This window comes from Geospiza fortis, unplaced genomic scaffold, assembly GCF_000277835.1.
Source record: "Geospiza fortis unplaced genomic scaffold, GeoFor_1.0 scaffold27, whole genome shotgun sequence".
Lineage (NCBI taxonomy): Eukaryota > Metazoa > Chordata > Aves > Passeriformes > Thraupidae > Geospiza > Geospiza fortis.
This window is the reverse complement of record NW_005054329.1, coordinates 6,310,721-6,338,469: the sequence shown is the minus strand read 5'-3', so window position 1 is coordinate 6,338,469 and position 27,749 is coordinate 6,310,721. Positions and strand designations below refer to the sequence as shown.

At 40.5% G+C, this 27,749-nt stretch overlaps 1 protein-coding gene across 1 annotated transcript in view; it reads right to left on the bottom strand.

Moving 5' to 3' along the window:
- Positions 1-27,749, bottom strand: part of CDK5RAP2 (CDK5 regulatory subunit associated protein 2) — a 70,404-nt gene that overhangs the window by 19,240 nt on the left and 23,415 nt on the right. Inside the window, exons 14-26 of the mRNA XM_031057259.1 lie at positions 26,927-27,024; positions 23,443-23,573; positions 21,734-21,849; positions 20,161-20,289; positions 15,959-16,054; positions 15,334-15,381; positions 14,544-14,728; positions 12,000-12,462; positions 9,040-9,304; positions 7,563-7,679; positions 4,831-5,431; positions 2,698-2,930; positions 567-615 (exon numbers count right to left, since the gene is read on the bottom strand). Coding sequence (XP_030913119.1) covers positions 567-615; positions 2,698-2,930; positions 4,831-5,431; positions 7,563-7,679; positions 9,040-9,304; positions 12,000-12,462; positions 14,544-14,728; positions 15,334-15,381; positions 15,959-16,054; positions 20,161-20,289; positions 21,734-21,849; positions 23,443-23,573; positions 26,927-27,024 — 2,531 coding nt within the window. The remainder of the gene's footprint in view (positions 1-566; positions 616-2,697; positions 2,931-4,830; positions 5,432-7,562; positions 7,680-9,039; positions 9,305-11,999; positions 12,463-14,543; positions 14,729-15,333; positions 15,382-15,958; positions 16,055-20,160; positions 20,290-21,733; positions 21,850-23,442; positions 23,574-26,926; positions 27,025-27,749) is intronic.

Below are 27,749 nucleotides of genomic sequence, written 5' to 3'. Positions count from 1 at the left end.
CCCTCCAGCCTACTTTGCATTTTCCAGCACCAGGCAGTCACCTCTGTGTTCAGGGGACCTCAAGTGCCTTGAACAGGGAGCTGAGCATTTCTGTAGCACAGAAGAATCCCAAGCTGGCAGAAAACCAACAAGCACAGCACAACAACACCTGCTCTCTTCACCTTCAGCATCAAGGTGCTGTGACAATAATGAACTTCAGCAGTGCTGCACTGGAGTGACCCTGAGCCAGCCCCAAGGGCATGGGGACACTCAGGGAGGGACTGTCCCCCCTGGCACCTGCAGCAGGATCATGTCTCAGCATGCACCACAGTGGATTGTGGACATGGTTATTTTTGTTCACGAAAAGAACAATCCTGGTGGCACGGTGTTTCTCTTTCAGCCTCTCACCTGCTTGGTGAGAAGTGGAGAAAAAAGCCTTAATCTGTTTTCAATGGATGGTTTATTAACAAAATAGATATTAATAAGCAAAGCCCTGCCAAACAGTTAAACATGCTACAAAACATGGAGTATCCTTATCAACTTATGAAACACCCATATTTTTGCTAAACATTCAGTTGCACTCTTACCTTTGAGCTAATTCATAAAGTATAGTGACTTCTGTACCTATTGATTCTCCTGCAAAGCAGAAACAGCTGATTAAAAACACATACTGAGAATGACAATTTTCCCCCCTCCATCTTACTCTATTTAAATACAGAGTAGTAAATTAATGAGAAATTAGAGGAGTCAACAGATACTAGCACACTTTGTATTAATATCAAATGCTGTACATGACCAAAACCATTTATAGCCCAGGAACAAAGCAACAGCTTTGCTCTGGAACTCACAAAAAAAATATAGGGACCAACCACAGATGCCAGATTTTACAGCCTTGGTGTTTTAATTAGCATATCTATTTGGTATGCTAATTAAACAAAAGGATTACAGGCACCTGTTATTACTTCTTCAATAACATTTATATAAAAGAAATTCCATTGCACTTGGATTTTTTGTGCTGGTTTTGGAGTCAGGCTAACCAGTCATCCTTAATGAAGGAGCACATACAGGATTTTGCCTGCAACATTCTCTGTGGAATTGTGTGTGAGCACAGGCACAATTCAGTGCAAGAGACCTGGACTCAGACTCTAATTTGAATAAAGAAATAAGAGCTTGGTGGTGTCACCTTGGCTCCCCCTATTTTAAAATTTTTGTGCAATTAAGCAAAAGTGGCAGGGAAGAGTTGCACAGCTGAAATTTCAGGGGAATGAACTGAAGGTCAGGATGGAAATGCAGAGACAGACAGCTGCTCATGCTTCTTCTTTACAGTCAATTCTTAGTACACTGGATGTTCTTTACAACCCTACAAACATCATTTTACTTTAATGTGTGATTCAATGCAGCACCATTGTGTTAGATATATTGAATTGTCTCAGTTGTCAGTGACTTTTCATAGTATATAGGATACCATCTGTTGGTTTAAAGGCATTTAATGTTTATTCACTACAGTCTTCTCATTTGCAATGCAAGGAATCTCTGTAGCCACCGAAATCGTTGAATACACTCAATCTTTTATTACCCTGCTATGACACAAGGCTGTAATACCTTTTTCTCACACACAGCTGCTTTATATGAGCAATCAAAACTGCAACATCCTGCCATGATGTGCAGTGAAAGGCAGAACACAGATCATGCTGTGGCTGGGCCCCAAATGGGGCTGAGCAGAGGCAGCTCCAGGGGGATGGGAGGGTCAGTCCCCATCTCAGGCACCTCAGGTGTTTTGCTCCTGCAGCTGATATCTGTGAAGGATTGCTGGTTCTTTGGGTCAGCAAGAGCAGCACTTGTGATGCCAGGAAAAGATCTTGCTTGCTGTTCCTTCCAACAGCATCCCTTTCCATCCCCTTCCTGCTAACTTCCTCCAAACTACAGACTGAAGGCAGAATGCAGGTTATACTCTTCCTTCTAGTGCCAAATGTCAATTGTGATGCTCATTTTCCAAAACACAGTTGTATTTTAGCTCTCTTATGAATGGTAGTGTACATTTCCAGCCAGACTAGCAGGCAGCAAAACGCAGATCCCTTAAAATAATCATGGAATAATTTAGGTTGGAGAAGACATCTTAGATCATTGAGTTCAACCCAGCACTGACAGGCCCAGCACTAAGTCATGTCCCCAGGTGTCTTCAACAGTCAGCTGGGCTGAAACAGAAAACCCTGAAGCTATGTGTAACAAAACTTTTATACAACCACTATTTTTTTGGGGCAGTTAAAATATGCTTGTATTGAGATGACCCCAATGAGCAGGTGTCAATAAAGAGTACAGCTACAAAAGTAAAACCCAGTCAAGGAGCAATGGCCACAAAGTAAAACACAAAAAGTTCCACCTCAACACGAAGAACTTCTTTACATTGAGGGTGAAACAGGTGTGGAGTCTCCTTCTCTGCAGATATTCCACACCCACCTGGACATGTTCCTGTGTCACCTGCTCCAGGTGACCCTGCCTTGGCACAGACTTGGACTGAATGATCTCTAGAGATCCCTTCCAATTCTGTGATTCTTTGTGGATCATAAAAATCTTACCTTCCATGACAGTCCTCCCCATAACCCATCCTAAAGCAACCAACAGCAAGGAAAGCTTCCTTTCACCAACAACCAAATAAAATCCTTCCCATTTCCCAGGGCGTTCATCGATCGGACAAGAAGCACAAATAGTGCTGCTCACCATAGAGGAATTTCATCTCCAGTTTCTCAAACAGCAGCACACTTTGGTTCAGCTGCTCACGGAAGCCTTCAGCAACGTCATAATCAACATCACTGGCCTGCAGCAGCTCCTCAAAGGCCTTCACCAGGCTGCTGAGGTGCTGGAGGTAGGTGGCACAGCCACAGCGGATCTCCTTGATTTGCTGGCATTGGAAGGACAGCTCCCGAACTTGTGAGTGAACCAACGAGTCATATCTGAGAAAATGAAATTAGCTGTAAAGCTTGCTGGCCATAAATGATATTTAAATATAAATAAAATGGGAATTAAGCTTATATTCCTAAACTATAATTTTATGTGGTTCAATTTGGTTTTAAAATGCTTTTAACAGCCACAATGAGAGATGTATTGTCTCTGCTTGTTGAGTTTGGTATTTAGAGATTATTCTCCTTCACTTAACTGTATCAGTTATAAAATGGGCCAAAACTAATGGGATGACTTGATGGCGTGCTTGGAAAGAACATGGATGGCAGCAAAGGTGCCAAATTAACTAAATAAGAGTGAATACATGTAAATTTTTTTCAAGAATACACATATTTTTCCTGACTGGTTGGGGATTTTTTTCTGGCTTGGTGTTTTGTGGTTTTCTTAACTCCCTATGGAAGCAGACAACCTTCTCTGAAACTGTATTTCCTGCCAAAACAGGTATTGGACTTTCTGAACTGATGGTTTCACCCAGTCTGAAAATTCTCCACATCTCTGCATGTGTATTGCAAGAAATAATGACAACCACTGTGATGCCCAAACTCCACAAGCCAGGATATAAATTTCAACTCAGATCAACTGAATTTATTTATTGAATTTACATTTGCAAATGCAGGCAACCCCTTTGTACCGCCACTGTCTGTACCACAGGCAGAATTCTCTCTCCAGAATCACCCATTAGCAGGGAAAAAAGGAGAGAAGATGTTAAAAGATGCAGGGAATCAAACAGAATCTATGGTGATGTGGGTTGTTACAGCATTTTTACTGTCATTTGTATAGGAAAAGATGCATAACTCATTTTGGGGTCTGTCATTTGTGACTCATGACATTGTCCTAGACAGTGGCCATAAAAACCTCACAGTGATCCACAGGGTCTCATCCCTTAATTCACAGCTGGATCTTTCTTTGTAAAATGGATGAGGTATATTTTCAAGGCATATAAATTCCTATGGACTCTGTAACACCACTGTATTTTACAACAGTGAGCCTCAGACACACACAATAGTCCATGCTGGTGGTTGTTCGCTGTCTCCAAATATTTCCACGCAAGCATTTGGAAGAAAAGCACAAGGCTGAATGCCTTTCCTTGTTACAATTTCTGGTATTTCACAGGCCCTCAGCACAATAACAATATTTAAAAGGGAGAAAAGGAGGGTGGATGTTAAAAAAGGCTCACTCTTATGATCCCCCATTGTACGTTTGCAATTTGTACATATGCAGCCAAAATGCTGCCCCAAGCCTCATACAAAATCCAAGACTGATACTTTTCAGTCTCCCATAAATGATTTTCCAGCTTATGAGCTTATGCTATAAAATTTCATTCATTAATTCTATATTTATCTCCTCTCACATCCTTAACAGGAAGGCATTACAGCCCTCAACTGCAAAATAAATTGGAACTAGAGCGTGAACATCTTATGTTTACACACCAAGTCTGGGCACTCAAACAGAAGGGCCAGCACCAATCTGCCAGCCCACTGCCCACAAAAACATTTCTGTCTTAAATGGGGTGTTCCATTTTCCTACACTTGGCACCTGAAAATATCCTGAGTGCTGCAGGCTGTGGTGCTCTGCTGACAGAGGTGAGCCTGTCCCACAGGTAACCTGAGATCTGAGCTGGCTCCAGAGAGGATCTCTCACAGCAAAGAGAGTTGTGGGCCTGAGGTGTGGGAGAGACAGATGTGCCTGGCACAGATGATAGCACAAATTTATCAGTTTTGTACTTAGGGGGTCTTTTAACAAAACATTTCAGTTCCTTTATGCTAATGTTAGTGAAATTTAGCCCTTACAGTAACAACAGTTGTGAATAAAATTATCCTCATCTCACCTTGCTGTGCTATTTTATATTGCTGCTTACTAAAGGGAAGCTCAAAGAGCAGCAGATTTACTCACTTGGATGGTGATGTTGCTCTCAGACTGCTCTGAAGAGGATACATTGCATCAAGATGCACATTCACAACTTGCTCTTTGTCAACTTCTGCCTCATTGGCCAACAGCAGCTCCTTAAGGTTTTGTGCTGCCCACATATCAGGTGCTTGCACAGACTCAGAATCCCTGGTTTTGGTGTGGATCTCATCCAAATCCAGCTGAGGGACACCAGAGGATGTCTGAACTCCTTCCATAGCTGTGCCTTGTATTGGTGTGACAAACCCTTCCACAGGCAGGGCTGCATCCCTCACAGCCCCACTGGAAACACCACTGAACCAGAGCTGCTCAGAGCCCTGCAGCTGCAGCAGGAACATTTTGTACTTTTCAAGCTCAGACTGCATATTCTTAACTCTTTGTTTCAATTCTTCTATATCCTCTGTGGCTCCACAGCCCTGGAGGGCATCAGTTCTTGTTCCACTCTCTTGGTGAGCACACAGGCACTTGGAGTCTGAATGTGCAGGGGCTGAGTCAGTGTCCTCGTGTCCCATGGGATAAAACTCTTCATCCACCTCTTTTAATGAACTCTGGATATTCCCATTGCTAATGCTATGATGATTTTGCATTTCTGAAAAACAGGAGGCTTGTGTGTGAATATTAGTATTTCTTTACCTGACATTCAGCACTAGAATGAATTATTTCAATTCTATAAGAGCAGAATCAAAATGTAGGTAATTACAAGCTATACATTATTAGTTTGGAACTTTTGACCTCTCTTTGTGATTTGCCATGAATTCAATTTGCACATCAAGTATTTCAAAACCTTTATTACCTTTCAAATAAACAATACTCAAAATACAACCAACTTTCTCTTCCCAAATTCTTGAAAATTCCTTTTGCCATATGCTCTCCTGAATCAGGCACTGATCAAGCCCAGACCTTTCCAGCCACAAAAATGATAACCTCAAACACGAGGCAAAGGAGACTCTGACTTCACATGGTTCCTCCTAAAGCTTCTAATTAAATATTCTTCTTCTCCCCACCTCAAAAATCTATACAAAATCAATTGGAGCATAAAGTCAGTGGAATTTTAAAAAGACTATCAACAAAATAGTCAAATTTGAAAAGGAGGCTATAATAACTTCTTTTTAAAAGGTGTTCTAAACAAACCCCACTAAAGTCTTTGATATTAAAGGTTTTACATTTGATATGAACATCACATCCCTCAGGTGACTTTGCCATCCCTAAGTAATGCAATCACCTCAGATTCAGCCCAATAAAAGCCATAAATTCCTACAGAAGATCCATGTTTAGAGTTCTGCGCATATTGAGGGCTGTAGGTGTAAGTAGCCAGCAAAATGATTATTTTCTAGTTACCAGTAAATTAAATTTTCCCCTTCTATTAGTTCTGCAAAAGATCACTTTGAATTAGAACTTCCCTTTTGGGAGCCAATTCATTGATCTTTCAGACAGGTTGCAATACTTTCAGATTGGTTTCCATGGAGAATTTCAATGTCCAGGTTCAAGCTGTAAATCAAAACAAAAACTCAGGGGGAGCAGCTCTGTATGAAAGCCCAAGACCAAGACCAGGAGAATAAAAATAAATATTACCTAAGAGCTGGAATAAAATGAAGCTGTGAATCTGGAATATCAACACTGCCCAGAGAAGCTGTGGCTGCCTCATCCCTGGGATGTCCAAGGCCAGGCTGGAAGGGGCTGGAGCAGCCTGGGACACTGGGAGGTGTCTCTGCCCATGGCAGGGGGAATGGGATGAGCTTTAAGGTCCCTTCCAACCCAAACCATTTCTGATTTGACATCTGAGGATGTTTGCTGCACTCTACTCATTTTGTGTGGCACTCCAAAGGAAGGAAGTGCTTCCAGGAAAGTGCCTGGGTATGGATTCTGGAGGACACAAGGAGGGAATGCAACACTGCACCCATGAACTTCTGCTGCAGTAACACAGATGGCAAAAATCCCCAACATCAGGTGAAGACAAACTCTGAAACCCTGACTCCATGCATCATTCCAGGTAGCAAACAGAGAAAACAAAAAGAGATCCTAACAAAGATATTCCAGATCAGAGCACTGGCTATGGTTTTTAATGCAAGAGTGCCCTTTAATTAAAGAGGAGAACTAATGAGCTCCCTGTGTCCACACCCCCACAGGGTGCACTGAGCAGGACCCTGCACACCAAAGGATTACAGAATTGGCCAAATCCTCTGCACTCTCCAGTGCTACCCAGGTTACTCAAGCCCTCCCAAAAAAGACTAATGGATGATGCACAAACGTGGAACACACAGCACTAAGTCTATTTACATTTTCATTAAATGATTCCATTAGGTTTCAGCCTACTTGAATGCCTTCAAATAATTCAGATAAGCAAAATTCTATCACTCAGTTGCTTCATTCCAATAGTTCAGAACTAGATGGAGAAGCAGTAACAAACATTTAATTCAGAGAGGAGTTCAGAAGTGAGGTCATTAGCAACAGAGATCAGAGTCAGGCATACAACTCATTATTTTTACTGGAAACCAGACTCATAAATCCCTGTGGCCCTTCTGAAAGCACAAGCCTGAAAGACCAACTTGGATTCTTGGAGCAATTAATCCATAGCAGCTAAGAAAACCAGATTTAAAATCCACAAATAACAGCAAGGGAGTGATTACCTGAAGCAATTTACAATTTTGTACAACTCAGAAGAAATTGAAGCTTTTAAATTTCCTTTTTTTTTGGAATTCTGTACCATATAAATGCTCTACCTTGATAGTTCTGCTGATTTTTGTCCTTCACATTTTCATTCTTGTCCTCTGTACCTGGATCAACATCTTGGAACTCCACCTGGGTCTCAGTATTATCCAGTTTGAGCAATGAGACAACTGGAGAACAGTGAGGAAAGGTAAAAGAGAAATCAGTAAGAGACTGAAAAAAAATTAAGTGGGGATAGTTTAAAAATAACCAAATCAAAACCAAGCAACCAAATCAATAAATAAAATCAAAAAGTAAAAAACCTCACATCTCATAAACACAAACCTGGCTCTATGACAGTCTGGAACAGGAAAATCTTTACTGATAATATGAGTATCTTTAAATACTTGAACTAATTATAAGGGCAACCACTCAGAATTCATTTCAAAGGCTCCTACTAACAAATGAAGATAAACATTTGTAGGTGCCCTTTGTAATGGAACAGTAAATCAATCTCTAGAGCATTTTTAAATGTTTTATGTTCAGCTTAGAAAAAAGGCTTAGAAGTTTCTCCAGTGTGAGCATTGATCACAAACCAATCTGCTGCAATCACTGCAGCAAGTCTCAGAATCAGCAAGTGTGCAGCACAGCTGTTACCCAAGGGAAAAAGCCAGAGTGGAGAGGAAATCACAGGACTGCAGCTCCTGACTCCTTTCAGGACCTAATTCAAAGCCCTGCCCTTCAGGATTCTCCATGGGTTTTGCACCTACCAGAATTAATTGCTCCAGTCCCATCACCCAAAGTATTTATAACAAATTGTACCATATCTGTGCCTTACCACAACAATGTTATTTTTAACAACACTCTCTGCATCCTCTGGGTCTGACAGTGGCTCACCCACAATTTGTCTGAGTTTTATTTTTATATTTACCTTCCCTTACCTGTCCTTCACACCCCTCCTTAGTTTTTAATCTAACTGCTAAGTGCATTTTCATTTTTCTACCACCCCAAATCTTTATCTAATACCCATTGCTCTGTCTTACAATTTGTCATACTTTGCTGATCATAGTACTTTGTCAACAACCGAGTTTAAATTAACCCAGCCACAGTGGGAACAGACACAGCTGACTTGACTGATAGTGGAATATTGGAAAAGTTTAATTATCCAGCATAAACAAAATCAGGATTTTTATACTCTCTTGTCTCCATTACAGGCAGATTTCATTAAATTTGGCATCTTATTAAGGGAATTTTTAATTTACCCTAACACTGATATATGTGTGCACATGTAGCACCTTGTGTTCTGCCATTTATTACAGACCTTACACATGTACACAGCACTTTTTGTCCCACAAAAAGCTGGTTTACATCCTAGTGGCAAACAGAAAAAAAGGTCTTTTTTCAAGGTCTACACATATTTGTCTACTCAAGAAACTTGCAAGATTAAGCAGTATTGTAGTATATAAAGATGATCTGCATTTACTTCTGCTGCAAGAGAAGCTGCCACTCCTCCAGGCAGGACCACAGTCACCAGATTTGTTCTTTATTTACCTCTCCCTGATGTGTTTCCCTGTGCAGGCTCCTCTGGAAGGTTTCCAGCTCCAGACTCATGCAGTAATTCTCCATTAGGTTGTGCCTGAAATGGTATGGTTTGTATTTCACAAGTTCTCAGACCTTCAGGAGGTGCCCTGGAAGGATGCTGTGCTTCTGGAGCTGATTTCTGCAGCCAGGAGTTCAAAGGGACATTTCCTAATGCCCTGCAGGATCTCACAAGCACAGGCAGCCGGGACTTCTTGGGCAAGGAAGCAGAGCCAGCCTGAAAAAGGCATGGAAGAAAATGGGGAGTTAGTGACTTGTGTGTAACAGTCAAGTGTAGGAAGTATAAACAAACAGGCCAGGAAAAATAAAAATTCTCCTGTAAAATCAGGCAGCTGTCACGTTAGTTTTGAAAATAAAATTGCAATACCCTTGGCTACATGAGAAAGAAACATTCAGAGAGGCAAAACACCCATTTCAGTGGTACAATTTTCTGTAAGTCCCAGCTGTTCATGCATCTGTAACTTTCCAGCTCCTGAAGCAGGACAGCAAATCCAGCAGTGCCTACCAAAGGCTTTTAACCACCAGGTGTATCAATTAGCTCTGGATTTGTGGCTGCCTTAGGAAAACAGTTTCTCACCCAAACTGACCTCTCCAACTGCTACTTCCCACTGTCATTTATATCATAAATGTCTGCCAGCTCAGCAACTTTTTTCCTTAAAACCATTTTTTTTTAATTTGAGGATCCTTCTCATTTTTCAACAACTCCTAAGCTTATTTTCCTTTCTTCCTTTAGTCTCCACCCAACATGTCCTACCTGCAGAGCTTTGAGAAAATCAGCATAACTTTGCATCAGCCAGAGGACATTTATTCTGCCACAGAGAAATCCTGTATGAACAAAACCAGTTTCTTCACCCATCCACTCCATAAATTGCTTCTGAAGGATTTCCATTTCCTGCTGTAACACACATTCCCTCACTGGAGCTGGGGGAAGCTGCATTTCTTAAGTCACTACATTTTAGCCTCTCACTTTTGGAAGACTCCGCATAAAATAAATGTTCCTTGTTTAAACCCCACAGCATAAACCAGTCCTGTCTCCAAAAAGATAAAAGCATGCCATGTGTTGATGAGAGTTATGGAATTGTGTGTAATAATAATAAAAACCAATAATGGCATGTTCAGATAGATTTAGTTTATAATTTTGCTGTTCATTTGCTCCACCAGTGCTGTTAAGTCCCCTAATTTCTTTCACCACTCAATGTATTCTGAAATACCTTTCCACATTCACTTCTCAGCAATTACAGTCCTTACACAATTTAAAATCATAAAAAACAAGTTCCATTTTCCAAATGCCATCCTCAATTCCTTTTGTACATATATGAGAACAGTATCCTTCACAGGCTGCAAAATAAATCCAGAACTTCCAGCTAACTAAACTGCTTTAATAACACCAAACCATTTCCAGCTGTCTCAGGGCTGTGGCACAGACACATTTGTCACCCAGATTACCCAAAGGCCACTTCAGCTGGCTACATCAAATTATTTATAAAAGCCATTCCAAAGCTAAAGATACAGTGCATTAGTCCAAACAAGAAAGCTTTTAAAGCAACTCATTCAAAGGCTGCATTGAGGGTGCCACTGATTAAACCAGAGAGGAATCTGGAAAATGGTGAATAAGAACAGCAAACTGAAACCCAGGAAAAACAGGAACTTGAAAAAGAAAAGAAAATTGCAGAAAGAATCACAAAATCATGGAATGGTTTGGTTTGGTTTGGAGGGGACCTTAAAGGTCACTTCATTCCACCCCCTGCCTGTCATGGACACCTTCCACTGTCCCAGGCTGCTCCAAGCCCCATCCAGCCTGGCCTTGGGCACTGCCAGGGATCCAGGGGCAGCCACAGCTTCTCTGGGCACCTGTGCCAGGGCCTCACACCTTCAAAGGGAATAATTTTTTCCTAATATCCATCTTCAATATCTCAGTATCTTGCCCTCCTTCATCTTCAGGCCATTTCCCCTTGTCCTGTCACTTCATGCCCAGAACAAAGCCTTATCAACATCCCTTCATTTACAAGCCCCTTCCCTCAGAAAAATGAACCCAAGAGAAACAAGCTGGAATAAAAATGAACCACATCTAATTGCTACCTCTCAGAAACCTCTTGATCACTAAAGTTATGGAAACCACTCTTTGCAGAAGGTGCTACAACATTCCCTGTTAGCAGTGCACAAAATCAAAAGCAACGCTCCCCTTTGTCTGCTCTGCAGGAGCCAAGATCTTCAAAGAGTTTTCAGCTTCACTCCTATCACTGCTGCTGAAACAATACACAGAACTCTTTAGCAGACACTGTTTTCCCACCTCTTTGTTTGGGATCACAGTCTGCCTGCAGACAGAAGCTTCAAAACTCATCTGGCCGGAGCACAGCCAGCCTGCACTCCCAGAACAGCCCCTGTGCACTCAGTGCCACACAAACACAACAAACGGTCCCCATGCCACAGGGCACTCCTGGGCACACTTCTCAGGAAGCAAGACACAATGATAGGATGTTAATAAAACCCTAAAATTAAGGTTTGAGTTTGTGGAATGTCCCACTGACCCCTCCACAGCCTGCTCCCAGATGTGATGCAAATCTGGAATTTTCTAGAACACTTTTGTCATTTAGACTTCATCAGTTCCAAGAACTCTAGTTGTGTACATTATGAACAAGAAACACAGACTCTCTTTTTCCAAAAGCTGTAATATTTACGAGTGTGTGGTCCCAGGGAGAATTGAAATTCAATTAATTAATGTTCTAAAGCACGCTGAAGTAGGAGATGAAAAGCTCTGAACATTAAGAACAATTATCGAAAATATATTTGGCTTACATCTCTTTTCCTAATATTAAAAATCATACAAAAGCAAGATTTAATATTAGAAATGAAACATATTTTTCCCTTTTTATACATCTATTCCCTAAGTACAAAAAGGAGAATAAACTTACTTCATTTGTTCTAGTAAAAGAAAGTCTTTCATGCTGTTCACCCTTCTTATACACATTTTCTTGCTGATGTTCTGCTTCTGCATTTAATCTTGAATATTTTGACTTTTCTTCTGAGGCTCCTTTTTTGCCTTCGTGTTTGAATCTCATGACATTACTCTCTAAAGTCATTGTTTGCATAGCTGCATCTTTCAATTCCACTTTCAACAACTGACTCGCCTTATTAATCTGTGGCACTGCATCTGGATAAAGCTTCTCTTCCCCATCAAAAGCTGATTTCAATTCTGCTCGCTGCCTTAAGAATTTAGTGACCTGCTTGAAATGTTTGAGTTGAGCTCTTAGTTGAATAATCATTTGCCTAAGATCTTTTTCATCCTTTTTCTCTATATCTTCACTTGAACATTCTTCCTCTGTCGTGTTCAGATGATCTAACAGTTCATTTACAATTTTCATTTGTTCTTGTCTGCTACACTCAGGAAAGAGGAGAGAAAAGACATGAATTTAGATTTTTATTTAAGCAAACAAAAATACCTTCCAAGAAACCCTTCTGCTGTGTTGTGACATATCTGAAATTCCCAGGAGGTTCTGTTTTTACTCACTAATGAATTACTCACTAACAGAGTTTTTGGAACCTTTTCACAACATGAATTATATCATAAATTGCCTCATCATGACTTTTTTCCTGTTTAACACAGAAATATAAAAAATATGAATGGATTCTCAAAAAGCTTACTCTCTATCTTAAAAGTTAATTTATACCAACAGCACACCAGACTATAGGCCATAGATAATCATAGATTAGCCCAAGCTGGAAAGAACCCACAAGGACCATCAAATTGCAACTCCTGGCCCTGATGTTGATTTCTTGTACAAATATACTCCTCCATGAATTTCTAATGGAACAGGGAAGATGAAAAGTGAGAAATCAGCCAAAAAGCCTACAAAACCAGCTCATTACAGACTCCAAACTGCCCCATGGATAACTAGAAGCTCATGGACAGCAATGTTTTAAGAGAAACTGAAGCCAAATAAGAGGCAGTTAAAGCACAAGCAAGCTCTGGAATTCTAGAGAAAATTTCATGTGTCCAATAGAGAGCTGTTTGTGCCATTAAACATATAAACCAGAGTTTTAAACAACTGCATTTGTATCATTTAGCATTTGAAATGGTAGAAGCTAACTAGGCTTTTTATGGCTTCCTCTGGCATCGAATGGCATTAGTGAGAATTCAGCTATGCAAAGCACAGGCTCATCACCCATCAGCCTGGTCATTTATACTTGAACACAGGAAAAATTACACACTAGAGTGGTAAAGATGACGGTGCTAGAATTACTCATTAGCCAACTTTTAAGTAAAGATAACAAATAAACAATGTTTTCTCTTCATTTCTAAGGGAGTAGTATCTCCTCATTCACCACTAACTACTCCTGTGACAACTAAGACAATTTATGCCTGTTGGGAGAGTTTTAAATAGTAATGTGAAAATACAGAATTGCCTGAGTGAAGCCAAGTGCAGCATGGTGAACACAGAAACCAGGGTTTGACTTGTGTAACTCCACTGGAGATTCTGCCCCCAGCACTGAAAAGTCACAGAATTCTGCACATAGTCAGTCCAGAGACCAGGAAAGCAACCAGAGAAGGAAAAGGAGCTACAGATCAAGGAAAGGAACATAAGAATGACCTACAGCAAACTACTCCGTTCTCAACCAGGAGATTAAATGGTGTGGGCATGAAACTGGGATAAATCAGTCAGGGTGTGTGGTTTTCCTTGCTTGGGATTGTCCAGTTCCTATGGAAATGAGCATTTCGGCTGGGAATTGATCAAATCCCAGTGTAATACACACACACACACACACACACACTTCAATTCCACTGGTGCCAGTAGGGCTTGAATAGATTTAGGTCCACAAGTGTTTTCTCCTACATGGAGAGTGACACATGAACTGAGAACATAGCTCAGCCAGTCCTACACATGGAATAACCCTTTAGGTCAAGTGTAGGACAGGGCCCCCATCCCCTAAACTGAGAGCAGCAAAGCCCTGTCCAGGCAGTCCAGGTGTGCAGCACCACCCATTCAAAACTACCCCTGTAAAAAGTCACTCTAACTCCAATCCCTCCATCCTTAGATCCTTTTACATTTTGTTTTTACAGCAGTAAGGTGTTGTCCCTTCCACCACACCACTTTTCACTGGCCTGTGCTCTCAGATATTTTGGTTTTTTCAAGAAAAATAGCAGCTACTGTCAACTAAGCCCTTTGACTCTGTTAGACCCCACCCTGGAAACAATCAGTCCCTGCAGTAAAGCTCCCTGGATCAGTAACTTTGCAGAGTTTCTTTCTTGCAATGGGTTTTTTTTTTAAGGATTTCTACTGATAGTATGTTTCCTAATTACATAATTGCATGATAGACTAAAATGGCTCTGAAGGTGCCTTGCCAATCTCTCAGGTAAATTAGACAGTGCCATTATCTAAATTCACTTTAGCAAAATTGCCTTATTCTCCTCTCAAATAGAAATACTGTCAAAAGCAGTGCATATCCCTCATACTCACGTAGATTCCAGCACAGATGTTCTATTTTCTCTTAGAGGAGATGTGAGCAAGTTCTCTTCTGTTTCATGTTCACTCATTCCTGTTCTCAAGTGTTTGTCAGTTGTATCATGCTCAAATTGAGGCTTAATTGGACTCCTATAATGTCTGTCTTTGCAGATACTCTCTGAATAGCCTGATGGAGTTATCTGTTAAAAAATTGCAAACATTGTCTTATTACACAGGTATGTAATGTTCTATTAAATTCAGGGCTGTAATCTTTCTGTAATCAGGTTCTGTAATTCCTGATGCTCTTTATCTACATTAAGAAGCACCCACAGACATTTTGCTGACTATTTATTAATAGAAAAACTAATTAACATCTATTTCATATGATTAATTCATAGGGATCAGTTGTTTAGTAAGGAGTAAGAAGATTTCCCTGAAGGTCTTTATCTAACAAGAGGTATGAAACTTCTGGAATGCTGCCTGCAGACTGCAGCTAACAATTTTATTAGCTCAGCTTTGAATCATTTGTATTTACAGTACAGATTCTGTCCTGGGAACTCCAGATTCAAGCCCTGATGGCTGGGACAGGACAAAACTTGGAAGCATTTACAAGCTGCCAACTTTCTGTATAAAAAACCATGGATGTGTCCAAGGGAATTTCTACCTGAGATCTCCACAGCCATTCAAACCCCAATTAAACAATCAAAATCTGCAGCAATGACATGAGAACTCAATCTGGGCCCATCTGGGTACAATCCCCATCAGCACCAAGAGCCAAAAAGACTTTTTACAATACATCATTTACCTGTTTATCCACCTCACAAGGAAAATCCAAAGATACTTGAAGGCACACCTGGTAAACAGAGAAACACAGAAATTACAGATTTCACAGAGCAAAATATCATCCTTCTTCAACATTACAAATCACTTTGCAACCTGAATTATTTTATGATTACCTGATGCCTTATCTTACATTGATTAGATTGAGAGGCCAGCAGATTCCTGTTTGTATAAAAATGCAGTTTACCATTTACCAAGCTATCAAGCATTTCAACCCTAAAGAAAGATCTACAGGATTTTTGCCTCAACCACAGCAAGTGAATCTCACACAATTTGTACTCCAGGCCTGACTGCAATGAAGGCAGGAGATCAACCTGTGTGGATGTAAAGAAACACAGTTTCAAGGGACTCTTGTCACCCCCATTCAGGGTGACCATGAGTACTCAAACAGAAAACAATGAAAGCAATCTTGAATGCAAAACCAGCCCAGAAATACAGGAAAAAGCTTCTAGGAGATAACATTTAGTTGAAAGCAAAATCAGAAACCAACAAAAGTATGTTTTGTTCGCAAAATACTTTATGCTCTAAGAAAATGAAGACATTTTAAAGGTATGCAGAGACAAGACAGCACTGTCCCATAATGCTCCTACCTGACTGACCCTCTCACAAAACTGACTGTTCTGCACCTTCTTGTCATTGTCACCATCTTCAGGCTGCATCACAGGCTTCTCTGGTGTTTCAAGACACTACACAAAGTATGGAATGACGTGAAAATGTAGCACAAAAAAAAAATACTGTGATATGAAACGTGCATAAATAAGTCAGTGATATGTCTTAAAAGAAAAATAAAAAAGCCTGTAATACAAAGTAACAAACACTGAATTAGATTCCTTCAACAAGATCAAAGAAAATTAATACAAACCCCAGGAATTACTCATATCAAATAAAGTGAAACTTTATCTTATATGTTCCTTCATTTTTATTTAACCCTTCCTCCTCAGAGTTTATAGAACATATAAAAACCATATAACCTCTCATGGCAAAGGAGCTCTGCATCCTCAGTCGTGTCCCCATTCTGCCTATTTTATTTTCCAATTTCCAGAATTTATTTTTATTTGCTACACAATTTAGGCTCTTCTCCAGCATTCAAGAAATAGATGCTTTTAAAACTAAGCACATGTGGCTTGCTGTACACTAGAAAGATTTACTGTGCCACTGAAGGTTACAATCTGCTGTGTCTATGCCTAAATTTGCCCATTTGCAGCAAATGCTGCCAAATCATCTTTTACTCCCTGTTTCCCACAGAACCCATCTCATTGCCTGAGCAAAGAGGAAGAGGAGGATTCAGCTTTTTTAGGAGCAGCACCCAAGTCCCTGACATGAGGATCACTGAGAGCAGGAGCAGAATCCCTTTGGATGCTGTTGAGCACTTCAGGGATCCAGAGGCTTCTCTGGGCACCCTGTGCCAGGGCCTGCCCACCCTCCCAGGGAAGAATTTCTTCCTAATATGCCACCTAAACCTGCACTCCTTCATCTAAAGGCCATTCCCTGTGTCCTGTCCCTCCGTCCCTTGTCCCCAGTCCCTCTCCAGCTCTCCTGGAGCCCCTTTAGGCCCTGCAAGGGGCTCTGAGCTCTCCCTGGAGCTTCTCCTCTCCAGGTGAGCACCCCCAGCTCTCCCAGCCTGGCTCCAGCCCTTGGAGCATCTCTGTGGCTCCTCTGGAAACTCTCATTATGCCCAATCTATGGGCAGGACACACCCCTGCCACAGAGGAGCCCAACCTGTGTGGGACAGAGTTAGTTCTGCTTCCCCAGAACACTGGGAACTGAATGGATGTGTGTGGTTTGGTTTTGATTTTTTGAGTATGCACTGAATGTATGCATATATAAATACATATATCTAGATTAAAAATAGACATATATACATACATATAATATATGTAAAACATACATATATATATATAAAATATACATTTATATCTGTGTATTTTATATACATATATATGTATATGTATATAAAAATATACATATATATACTAAATAAATGAGAAAACCCCTTTCATCTCCCAGCCCCTTGCAGTGCAAGCAAGGCTAATGGTTTTAGGTATGAATTCTAAAAGGCACAAACTGGATGGTGCAGAGGATTAATATATTTGCCTTTTACAGTTAGAATTCTGTATGGAAAACTGACTTTCAAGTCATGTTTGGGTTATCTTGGTATTTTCACTCAGACTTGGTTTTGTAGGACAACACAGTGTAAAGACAATTTGAAAGCTGGTGAAAGACACAGAGGGGGTTAGGGTATATGTAGGGCATGCATTGCAAAAAAAAATTTTTGTTGCAATCATGGGATGCCAAAAGTCCAATAATGTTAACTATTATTTTTTCAGGTTGAATCTTCCTTGTGTAGGTTCAGGACAAACCCTAAATTTGTGTTTAAAAAATAAACTTATTTGCACATGTAACTTATCCATGCAATGCAACTACCTTTTATGGATCAACATTATTTAGTATCAGCTTTTCCCAGGCTGGTATTTGGTTTAATAAGTGAGGATTCATTAATGAAATTACTGCATAAGACCAACAGGCTGTAAATACCCTATGACAATAAATCACTGCACTATGGTCCTGTGTCTGAGAGGCTGACACATCCTGTACTCCAAGGAATATGACCTCATGTGCAACAAAATATTAAAAGAAAATAAGTGTCTTAAGGCCAGAAAGATAAGCCTACCAAAAATAAGCTGCCTGTTTTCAACTATTTCCGTGGAGACTGAAAACCAGGAGAATGTTTCTCCTAAATGAAGCACTGATGTGCTTGGTTTGCAAAGCTCCCCAGAGCCCGGAAAGCTGAAATCACGGAGGCTGCTCCTCTCTGAGAAGGAAGATGTTCAGAGGACAGCACAAAAACAACTTTTCCTCTCCTCCTTCTCCCTCCCAGCATGAGCAGGAAGCCAAGGAGCAGAGGACAAGGAGCTGTCAGAGCCTGCAGAGGCACCAAAGTGCACATTCCTGATTTGTGCTCTGCCTTTGGGAAGGAAAAACAGGATGGGAGCATTTTAGGAACCTGAGAAAGATCCCATATCCAAATTCCTCTTATAACACAGATGTCACTGTCACCCCAGCACTACCTGCCAATAAATTCTAGCTCAAAAAAACACACACAAAAAAAAGGGGGGTTTTGAGAGTGGCTGTTAATATGCAGAACACACTGTTGTGACACCCATAACCCAATATCCAGGTTGTCATTTATTGCTGATAAAAAGACAGCTTTTGAACTAAAAACTTCTAACTAAAGATCCTTTCATTTTTGAGCTCAATAGTACTACAATCATTCTGGCACTGATTAAAAACCATATTTAACTTTCCTATTTCCTTTCCCAGAACGTTGAGGTTTGTTTATATTTTACAAGCCTCACTCTGTGTCATTTTCCATTTGATTCTGCAGTTTCTTCAGTGAGCAGCCCTGTATGTACCCATCATGTCGAGGGGAGCAGGAGCACACGGCATCCTGTCACGATAATCCTGGCACAGGACAGGAATTCCTTTGGAATTCACTGTGGCATCCACGGGGATGCAGAGCCCTCTGCAGGATGATAGACAAATTGCTAAAAATGTTAATTATGGAGAGTGCAGGCACCTGGAAAGGGATCACCCACCAGCTCTTCTCCCAAACCTCTCAGTGACGTATAAATTCACCATTTCAATAAAACCATGGCACACCTAAAGGTCTGTTTCTAATTTTAAATATACTTCAATTAAAGACAGCATGACTGTGTCTTAAAACTGAAGCAAAAAATATTTTGTGACTGTCCCAGTACACCTGCAGCACATCCAGGAAAAGACAGGAGCTTTTTTCCTGAGTTCTGCAGAAAAAACATTAATTCCACACTCCCAGTTCTTGAATCAGCCAGTCCTGCATGTAACCGATTCAAACTATTTCTAATCTTGTTCTTTTGAGTTTAATTCAGAAATTCAAGACACAAAGCACCATCATCATTCCTTTTGTATTTTTTCCTTCCTCTTCAATACATTTTGCACAAGGATGGAACCGAAAGCAAAAGCCACAAAGGAACATAAAGACAAACACCACCAGCGTTTGAATTACCACATTTCAAGTAATACTTTCCAAGCTGGAAGGGTCACCCAGAACCTCCTGAACAACCTTCACCATTCACACACACGTGGGGACCCAGCACCCAAAATGCTCCCAGTGCAAGGATTTTGCCAAGGTCTCTCCTTCCACGCAGCTGAGAACAGTCCCAGCTTTGGGGAAATGAATGAAACACCCAGCAGGGATTATTTCCTGGCACCTCTCAGCAACCCACTACAGTGCTGACCCCTTCTTCAGGCCCTTCTCTGTTCCATATGAAGAAATAGCCACATGTTTAGGTGAGCTGAAGTTCTGTTCCCTGGATTTTGGCTACACTGAACCCTCCTATTTTGAAGATCCATCAGAGATCTGAAGGAAACTCTCAAATAATTAGACACAGCCTGAGAATGACTATGCAATAGCAAACAGGAATAACTAAAATGTTTTTTAAGATATTGCTTTCTTTGTAAAATTAACTATTTCCCTCCCTTTCAATTGACAAAACAAATAGATCACAGACCCAATTAATATTTAAATGAGTATGTTGTTTCCTTAAAATCAACTTGACACATCACTGAACACTTGCATTGAGCTGCTTCTCTGTCGTGCTAACATGTTAAAGTTGTTTACATCATTAATTTAAAAAGTTATTATAAGGAATTAGCAACCTCAGCCCCAAGGGCTTTACACTCCTGCACTGATGTAAATGACTCCACAAGGCAGACTGGATGTGAGAGTCAGACTCTAAAACAGAAAACCTACCTCTCTGTGGTTTAGTATTTCCAGTGCTTCCTTTCCTTGAGAATCCTTTGTACAACATCCAGACTGTCTGGCCTTAAGCTCTTGATTAATTGACTGCAGCTCTTTGACCATCAGGAGCAGGTCAGCAACCTAAACAACCAAAGGAAGAATAAGCAGAAGTGTTAACATCCAAACAAGAGGAAAACAAATGATGGCAGATAAATCTCCAGCTAAATGTAAACTGCACTGGGTTTTGTATCTGCTCCTGTGTTCATCTCCCTAGGTATGGAAACCTGCTGCTGTATTTGTGAATTAGAGTTCAAGGGACCTTCATTTGGAACACTGTAGTTCACAGTCTGTGTCATTCTTATTAAGTTTAGGTAACAAGTTTCACAACTCAGTAGCAAGAACAAACCTGAGGGCACTCACACAAACAGCTGATCTGAAAAGAAACATTTAATGCAAGAAAAAACAGCATTACTGGAAAGAAGCAGCATTCAGGAACAAGATGTTCTTCTCTTTCCAACCCCTTTAAAAGCCACTCTCATTCTGAGCAGTTTCACAGACACAGAATCTGACTGAGCAGTTGGGTTCAAAACTCTCATGGCCACAAAGCCATGAAGTGTATCAAGAAGTTTGAAGAAAAAAGTGGAATCTTTTTATCAGACCAATTAATATACCTGGAAAACCAGGTCAGCTTTCAGTCACACCCTTTTTCCAGTAAGAAATTACTTATAAATATCTTTTCCCAATGAGTGTCCCTGAGCCTTCTGAAGGAACATGCTCAGAGAAAAAGTGGTGAAACCCCAGAATGGCACTGGGACACAATCTGGGGTTTTTTTAGGGACACCTGTTCCAAGACAAACTTCCTTCCTTCAGACTACCCACCTCCAGAGCATGAGCACCTGCCTACAATTCAGCTGTCCCTGAGAAACAGAAAAACTTCACTTATGCTCACTCCCAACCAACCATATTCAAAATTATTCCTTGTCATGAACTGGTGCATGGATCAGATGTCACTGTGCAGGATCAGGAGAAAGAGAAGAAGTTTCTGCACTCCAATACTGATTCATTGTTTGGTCTGCATATTTCACCTCTAAATTTCAGTTCTCCTTACACAGAATAGAGAACTCACCTCAGGGTTATTTTGTAACACGCCCTATTTACCAAAAAATTTGCAAATCCTGGGGTGGAGTGTGCTATACAGAATATAGAGTATAGACACCACCACCTCCATGATTAATAGAAGTACATGAAACACACACTGTGGGATGCTCAAGGCAAAACCTTTCTTTGGAGTCGATGTAGATGAAGTCTGAAACTTGTACTGAGTCAAAACCTTGGGTCCAGGTGTCCAAGACCACAAAACCCTGGCTAGAAATCACTCAGCTCTCAGCTGGTTCTGAAGCCCATGGGTGTAACAAAGTCTAAATAGTTCATAAAAGGTGGGTCACAAACCACAGAGATGGGAGCTTCAAATCCTTTCAGATCCACCCAACTGCACCTAAATAAATGTTTCTATGAGAGACATAGAAACTAGAAACAAAGCAGAATTAAGCCATTAGGAACAGTAAATAATGAAAAAGATCAATACCTTTTTTTTAAGTTCTTCCAGAGACAGATGGTCTATCTGAAGGCTTAAATGGTCTTGTTCTCCTAAACAGATACTCATATAAGATGTTTGATCTCCACAGAAAGATAGAGTTTCATCTGCCAAAATAGCCAAGGACAGATGTTATTTCAGAAATTCCATTTGCAGGAAAACACAGCACAGAATGCACAGGACATTTCCAATAAGAACCTTCCAGTAAGTCTGTGGGAGGCCACTTAGAATGTTTCATTCCCAAAATAAGCTTTCTGTTTAATTGAAAAAAATTTGTCCTCATATTTCTTTGTGCTTTTGTCACACAGACTTGATGCATTTTCTGTGGCTGTATTTTCTGTGGTTATCAGCAAGAGTGGGAATGTAATTCTGAATTATAATTTACATATTTAGCATTACAATTAGAAATAATTTTTAGGAAGGATAAGTTAGGCATGAATAGTTATTCTATTTTAACTACAGTTTTATGAGCATGAATCAAGGTCTCAAGGAAAAATGCCAGGTTAGACAAAGTTAATGAACTTATTTTGCTTTTGGGTCAAAAGAATGCAGTAATTGGATTGAAAATAGTTACTTATTCACTGCCTCTATAACTGCAGGAATTATTTATGTTTCAATAAACACCTGTTTATTTACAATATAAATGACAGTCAATTCTAGAAATAAATCTCATTAGACAGGGAGAAAGCATAACTAAATTAGGACAAAGAAGAGACATGCAAATCCTACTCCCAGTTCTGACACTGATCCTGTGGCTGCTGCAAGGACCCAAAAGTCAAAAATCATTAATAATTTTCCAGCCTTTATTCCCACCAGCCTCACCCTCAGCACAAGAGCTCCTGAGAACCCTGGAGTATCCACAAGACCCTTTGGCCCACCCTGGCTGTTGATTATCTCTGGGCTTTTGAGGTTGGAAACTCTGAAACAGCTGAAGTTTACCTTTTGTCACTTATCAGAGCTGTCAAGTGATGCTAAAATTGAAAATCTAAGTTGAAAGGGGAAGTGAACAGGCTTTACTGTTATTTATATATCCCCTATGGGATAAAACAGAAACATCTTGTACATATGCAGTAAACTATTTAATGATACCCACTTATATTCTTTCCTATATCTAAGAATATACTAAAAACACCTTACAAGACATACAGCAAAAAAGCCAGAAGCTAAGCTATATTTAAAAGCTCTACTTTTTCTGAATTACTAAGTAACAAAACTTCTAGGTATTTTTTTCTTTCTCTGCAAATACTTCTGTTAGGAGGAGGTTACCAGTGCCTGAGCCACAAGCTCTTTGGGAAGTGATTACATCCCATGGTCAGACAGTGATCCCATGGCCACCAAGTGATCCCAGGGCAGGAATCTCTGACTTTTGTGGAAAGCAGTAAATTCTATGGGTACAAAGCTGCAGGCAGCATGAAATGATCCCTGCAGTAGAACTGCCATGGAATTTCTAACATTTGCTGCCTGGAAAGAGAGAAAATCTCCCTCTGTATGTGCCCTGATTGCTCCAAGGCATTCTGTTACAAATCCACCAAATCAACTGTATAAAAAGTCAAAAAGAAATCTTTTTGCACCTTTCAAAAAGAAATATTCTCACACCTTTTTTACTCTCAAATATTTTTTCTCCATGCCAGCAAACTGACTGTAATAAAACCACTTTTCTTTTGTGCTAGAGGAGGGTTGGGCTGGGCATGGATACAAACCTTTGTGATTTTTCATGTCCTTAATCTGATCTTGTAAAATCTTCTGGAGATTCCTGTTACCTAAAACATCTTCTTCCAGTTGTTTTCTCAACATGAAAATGTTGTTCAGCTCCACCTGCAAGCTATTTATACTGGGGGAAAAAAGGGACAAATAAATCTTTGAGATTCAATTCAAAACATTTTGGTGTGCACTGTTTTTTTTCTCCACTCGGGCTTGCAGCCATTTTACCATGGCTGGGTTTCATCCCACACTTCCATCATTCTGATGCATAAGCACCAACAAATCCCTACATAGAAAGAAGAGATTAAATGTTTACATACACAGCATTTTCCTGCTCTTTTGGGCTCTGCTGCCTAAATCAGCTTCCCCATGACAGAGCTCTTCTACCAGCCTCTTTCTGAGCAGCTCTTTTTAAGGAAAATCTAAATTACTATCTTCTGAAAACTGTGCCAGAAAAGTATCATTATCACATAATGCTGATGGCTTTGTGTATTCCATTATGTGGTGACCATGGAAACTTTGTTCCCTTGCCACAGAGCTCCACCAGATAATCTAATCCTGCACTTAGGAAAAATATCAAAAGATCCTGTTCCATTGAAAATAGGACTCAGACACAACTAACTGTTTTATTTCTTTATTTATTCACAGCCTGTAAAAAGACCTCTTGAGTTCTAAATGGTCTCAATTATCTGAGTTACCACAACGGGGCATAAATGTCCAAACTTAGAATTTATAATTTGTCGAGGTGAATTAATTTTTTAAGCAACCTTGCTACTGAAGCTCTTCAGCATCAGTTGCCCCTCAGGTCCCAGAATCAGTTGCCCCTTGCTACATCTTCCCACACCCTTCAACTACACCAACAAGGCAGTTCTGATCAATCTGTAAAAAGACTGAAGTGCTGAAAATAAACCAACCTGAAATTGCAATAAAATGAAATAAATTTGATTTAATAAAAAAAAAATAAGAGGCTGTTACTGAACTCTTTGTATTATTTATTTTTGCATTTACTCCACTTAGTGTTTTTAAGATAAATTAAGCTGCTGCAGAATTTCCAAGCCACTGCACTAAATGCCAGAGAATTCAGGGATCTTTAAAAAAATTTCAATCCACCTGATGGGAGACTGTACAGGAACACAGAGCACATCATACTTGCACGAGAATAACAGAGTATTGCAGATGCACATTAATTAAAAGGCTACATATATGAAAAGCCTCTCAGTCTGTCTCCTGACAAGTGTGCTGTTGTCAGGGGTTCCTGCACAAGAAACTACTGCTTTAAACAATTCTTCCTCATACAAGAGCTTCTTTGAAGTGAGAGCTCTCTTAAATGCTCAGCAAAAAAAGATTAAGAGTAAAACCAAACCAACACATGACTAGAAGCGAGGTAAGCACATTTTCTCATTTTCATGAGTTAAAGGTTTTATAAGAACAAGCCCTGATTCCCCTCTTGGAGAGAGAAGGAATGTCTTGGTCCTGACATCCAGTAACTCATTTTGAAAAATAACCACCCAGGTTGCTTAAAATAAATATTGCCTAAAAGAAGATGTCAGCAAGAAAACAGATGTTTGCCCAAAATCCATGTCACTGCTGATGGCAATTAAACCCAGCTTCCTCATCTGTGTATCTGCAGGGCTTGTTTATCCATTCCCCAGAAGTCTGGGATTATTCAAGCCTTGATGAAGTTTCCAGCACATTCCAGCCCCTAGAACTGGGAGATGGAGGAATAAAAGCAGCTCCAAGCCCTAGCTCACTGTGCATCCTCTGCTGTTGTGGCACAACAGGCACTGACTGCTCCATGCGGTCCAAAATCACAGAATTCACAGAGATGGAAGAGACATTCAAGATCATCGAGTCCAACCTGTTCCCTGACACCTCAACTAGACCCTGGCACCCAGTGCCACATCCAGGTTTTGTTAAACACACCCAGGGATGGTGACTCCACCACCTCCCTGGGCTTTATCACCCTTTCTGTGAAAAACTGTTTCCTATTATCCAACCTGAATTTCCCTTGGTGCAGCTTGAGGCTGTGTGCTCTGGTTGTGTCAGTGCTGCTGCAGACAGAGCCCAGCCCCAGGTGAGCACAGGCACCTTTCAGGAGCTGTGCAGAGTGATGGGGGCAGCCCTGAGTCTCCTTTTCTCCAGGCTGAGCACCCCCAGCTCCCTCAGGGGTTCCTCTCAGGGTTTGTGTTCCCAGCCCCTCTCCAGCCTCGTTGCCTCCTCTGGACACACTCATCTCAACATCCTTCCCAACCTGAGGGGCCAAGAACTGGACACAGCACTCAAAATCCCATATCAGGGATCAGGACTAGTGATCCTGATCCTACAGAAGCTCATTGCAAAAGCCCAGTGATTACACCTGCAGTTCTGGGTTTGCCTATTTGAAAGGCAGTCTAGGAACAGCCAGTTTCACAGGCACACTGCTTTGCTGTCATTGCTGTACAGAATGTGGAGCCTCTCCTGGCCCACAGAGCAGGAGCCACTGCCAGATCTCAGTCTTCATATGAAATCAGAAATAATCTCCATCAGCTGACTGCTAGCATTATTTTTCATTATTTTTTCTAGTATCTAAAGCAGGTCCTGAGCTGTGGCCAAGCACAAGCTGGCATTGCTGCTAAGTGCTTAACTCACACACAGATCTCATCCAGTCTAGTGCTACTTCTCTTTATGGTTTCCAAACTATAGTGGTCTATAAAACAACTGCAAAATATAAATAAACATTCCCCCAAAGCTGGCAGGTATAAGCCACTGCTTTCAGAAGCTGGCTCTCAAATGTTTTAAATACTTCATTAAGAAATTTGCAATTATAGCAGTAAATTATTTATAAAACATTTAAATTTCATTTGTCTACAGACTAAGAATTTTCTTTATCATAACATCTCCTCTTCAACTGGCAAGCAATAACAGGATACAGAGTAGGCTGCAGATTTCTTTCTGAATTGTTGGGTTCTTTGATTTTAAAAGGTTAAAAACACTTGCTCTTGCCACCCTTTTCAATGCTTTGCACTGAAAGTGTACAATGCAAACTTCAATTACTCTGTTTTGTTTAACCTTCTCCCAAATCTTGCATATTTATATTCTCATCAAAATTCTCACAGTGTCACTTTTAAGATAAGCATTATCTGTATTTTAGGAGTAAAAAATGGCAAATTGTCCAGTGTCCAAAAGTTCACTGCAATTTGGTTTTACAACAGATGCCAAAACAAAAGACCTAAGTATGGAAAATCCAGCTGCTTACTTTGGTACCTAAATGGAAACAGGGCTCATTTGAGATTCCAATCTAAAAAGAAACATTTTCAGAAACATTTTAAGTAATTTAGATAATAGAAACTCACTTACATAAATATTTCTCTTTAGAGACTACTACAGAGAGCTTATAAACAACTGGCCAGAACAAACTAATCTCCAGTAAAGCTGCACATTTTTTTACAACTTCTGACTTCTGCCCTTTGAGTTCAGATTATCCCCCAAAGCAGAAGCACTTACCTATCTGACTCCTTGAAGGTCTTCACTAGAGTAGAGTAAATATTCTGTTCTTTCCTCAAAGCAAGGATCAGCCTCTCATATTCAGCTTCTTTATTTTCCTAAATGAAAAGAAGAACATCCTGTGTTTACAACGTGATTTTCATGTCTGTGCCCATGTGTGTGCTTGTGTCCTGAAGCACTTGTGGAAGCAGCTGAAATCCCAGTTTTCTGAACAGGAGCACCAACATGGATCTGAGAACCATTCACTGTCCTTAAATCCAGCTGTTATTGAGGGAGGCAAAGACTGTTTCACTGTGTACCCACCATGAGTGAATCACACACCTCAACAGTGCTCCAGCATTTCTCTCACAGCCCCAGAAGCTTCCCCCATCCCCAACAAAAGCATCCTCACTCCCAAACTTCCCTCAACAGGAACAACCTGGCAGGCAGCTACCCCAGAGGAGGGGAAGGGGAGCAAACAAGCCAAAGCTCCAAGCACACATTTGAGAACAAGTCCTCTTTGTGTTCTGGATAAAACTGGCTTTTTTGGGGTGAGGAGATCCAACAAATTCTGTTCCAACTCTGAACAAGAAGGATTATATTGAGCCCCAAATAAAGGATGAACATATCAGACACTCCACAAGTCAGTTTTCTGCACACTACAAGCTGCTGCTTCACTCGGATGAAGAAAAGAAAATGGTTTATCTGCAGTCTTGCTCACAGAAAGGATAATGTTATTATTATAAGACTAAACATAAACTCTTATGGTACATCTCAGTAAGGATCCACTAATTTCCCCAGACTTTTTCACTCCAAAACAACCAGACAGTCACTTATTCAGCAG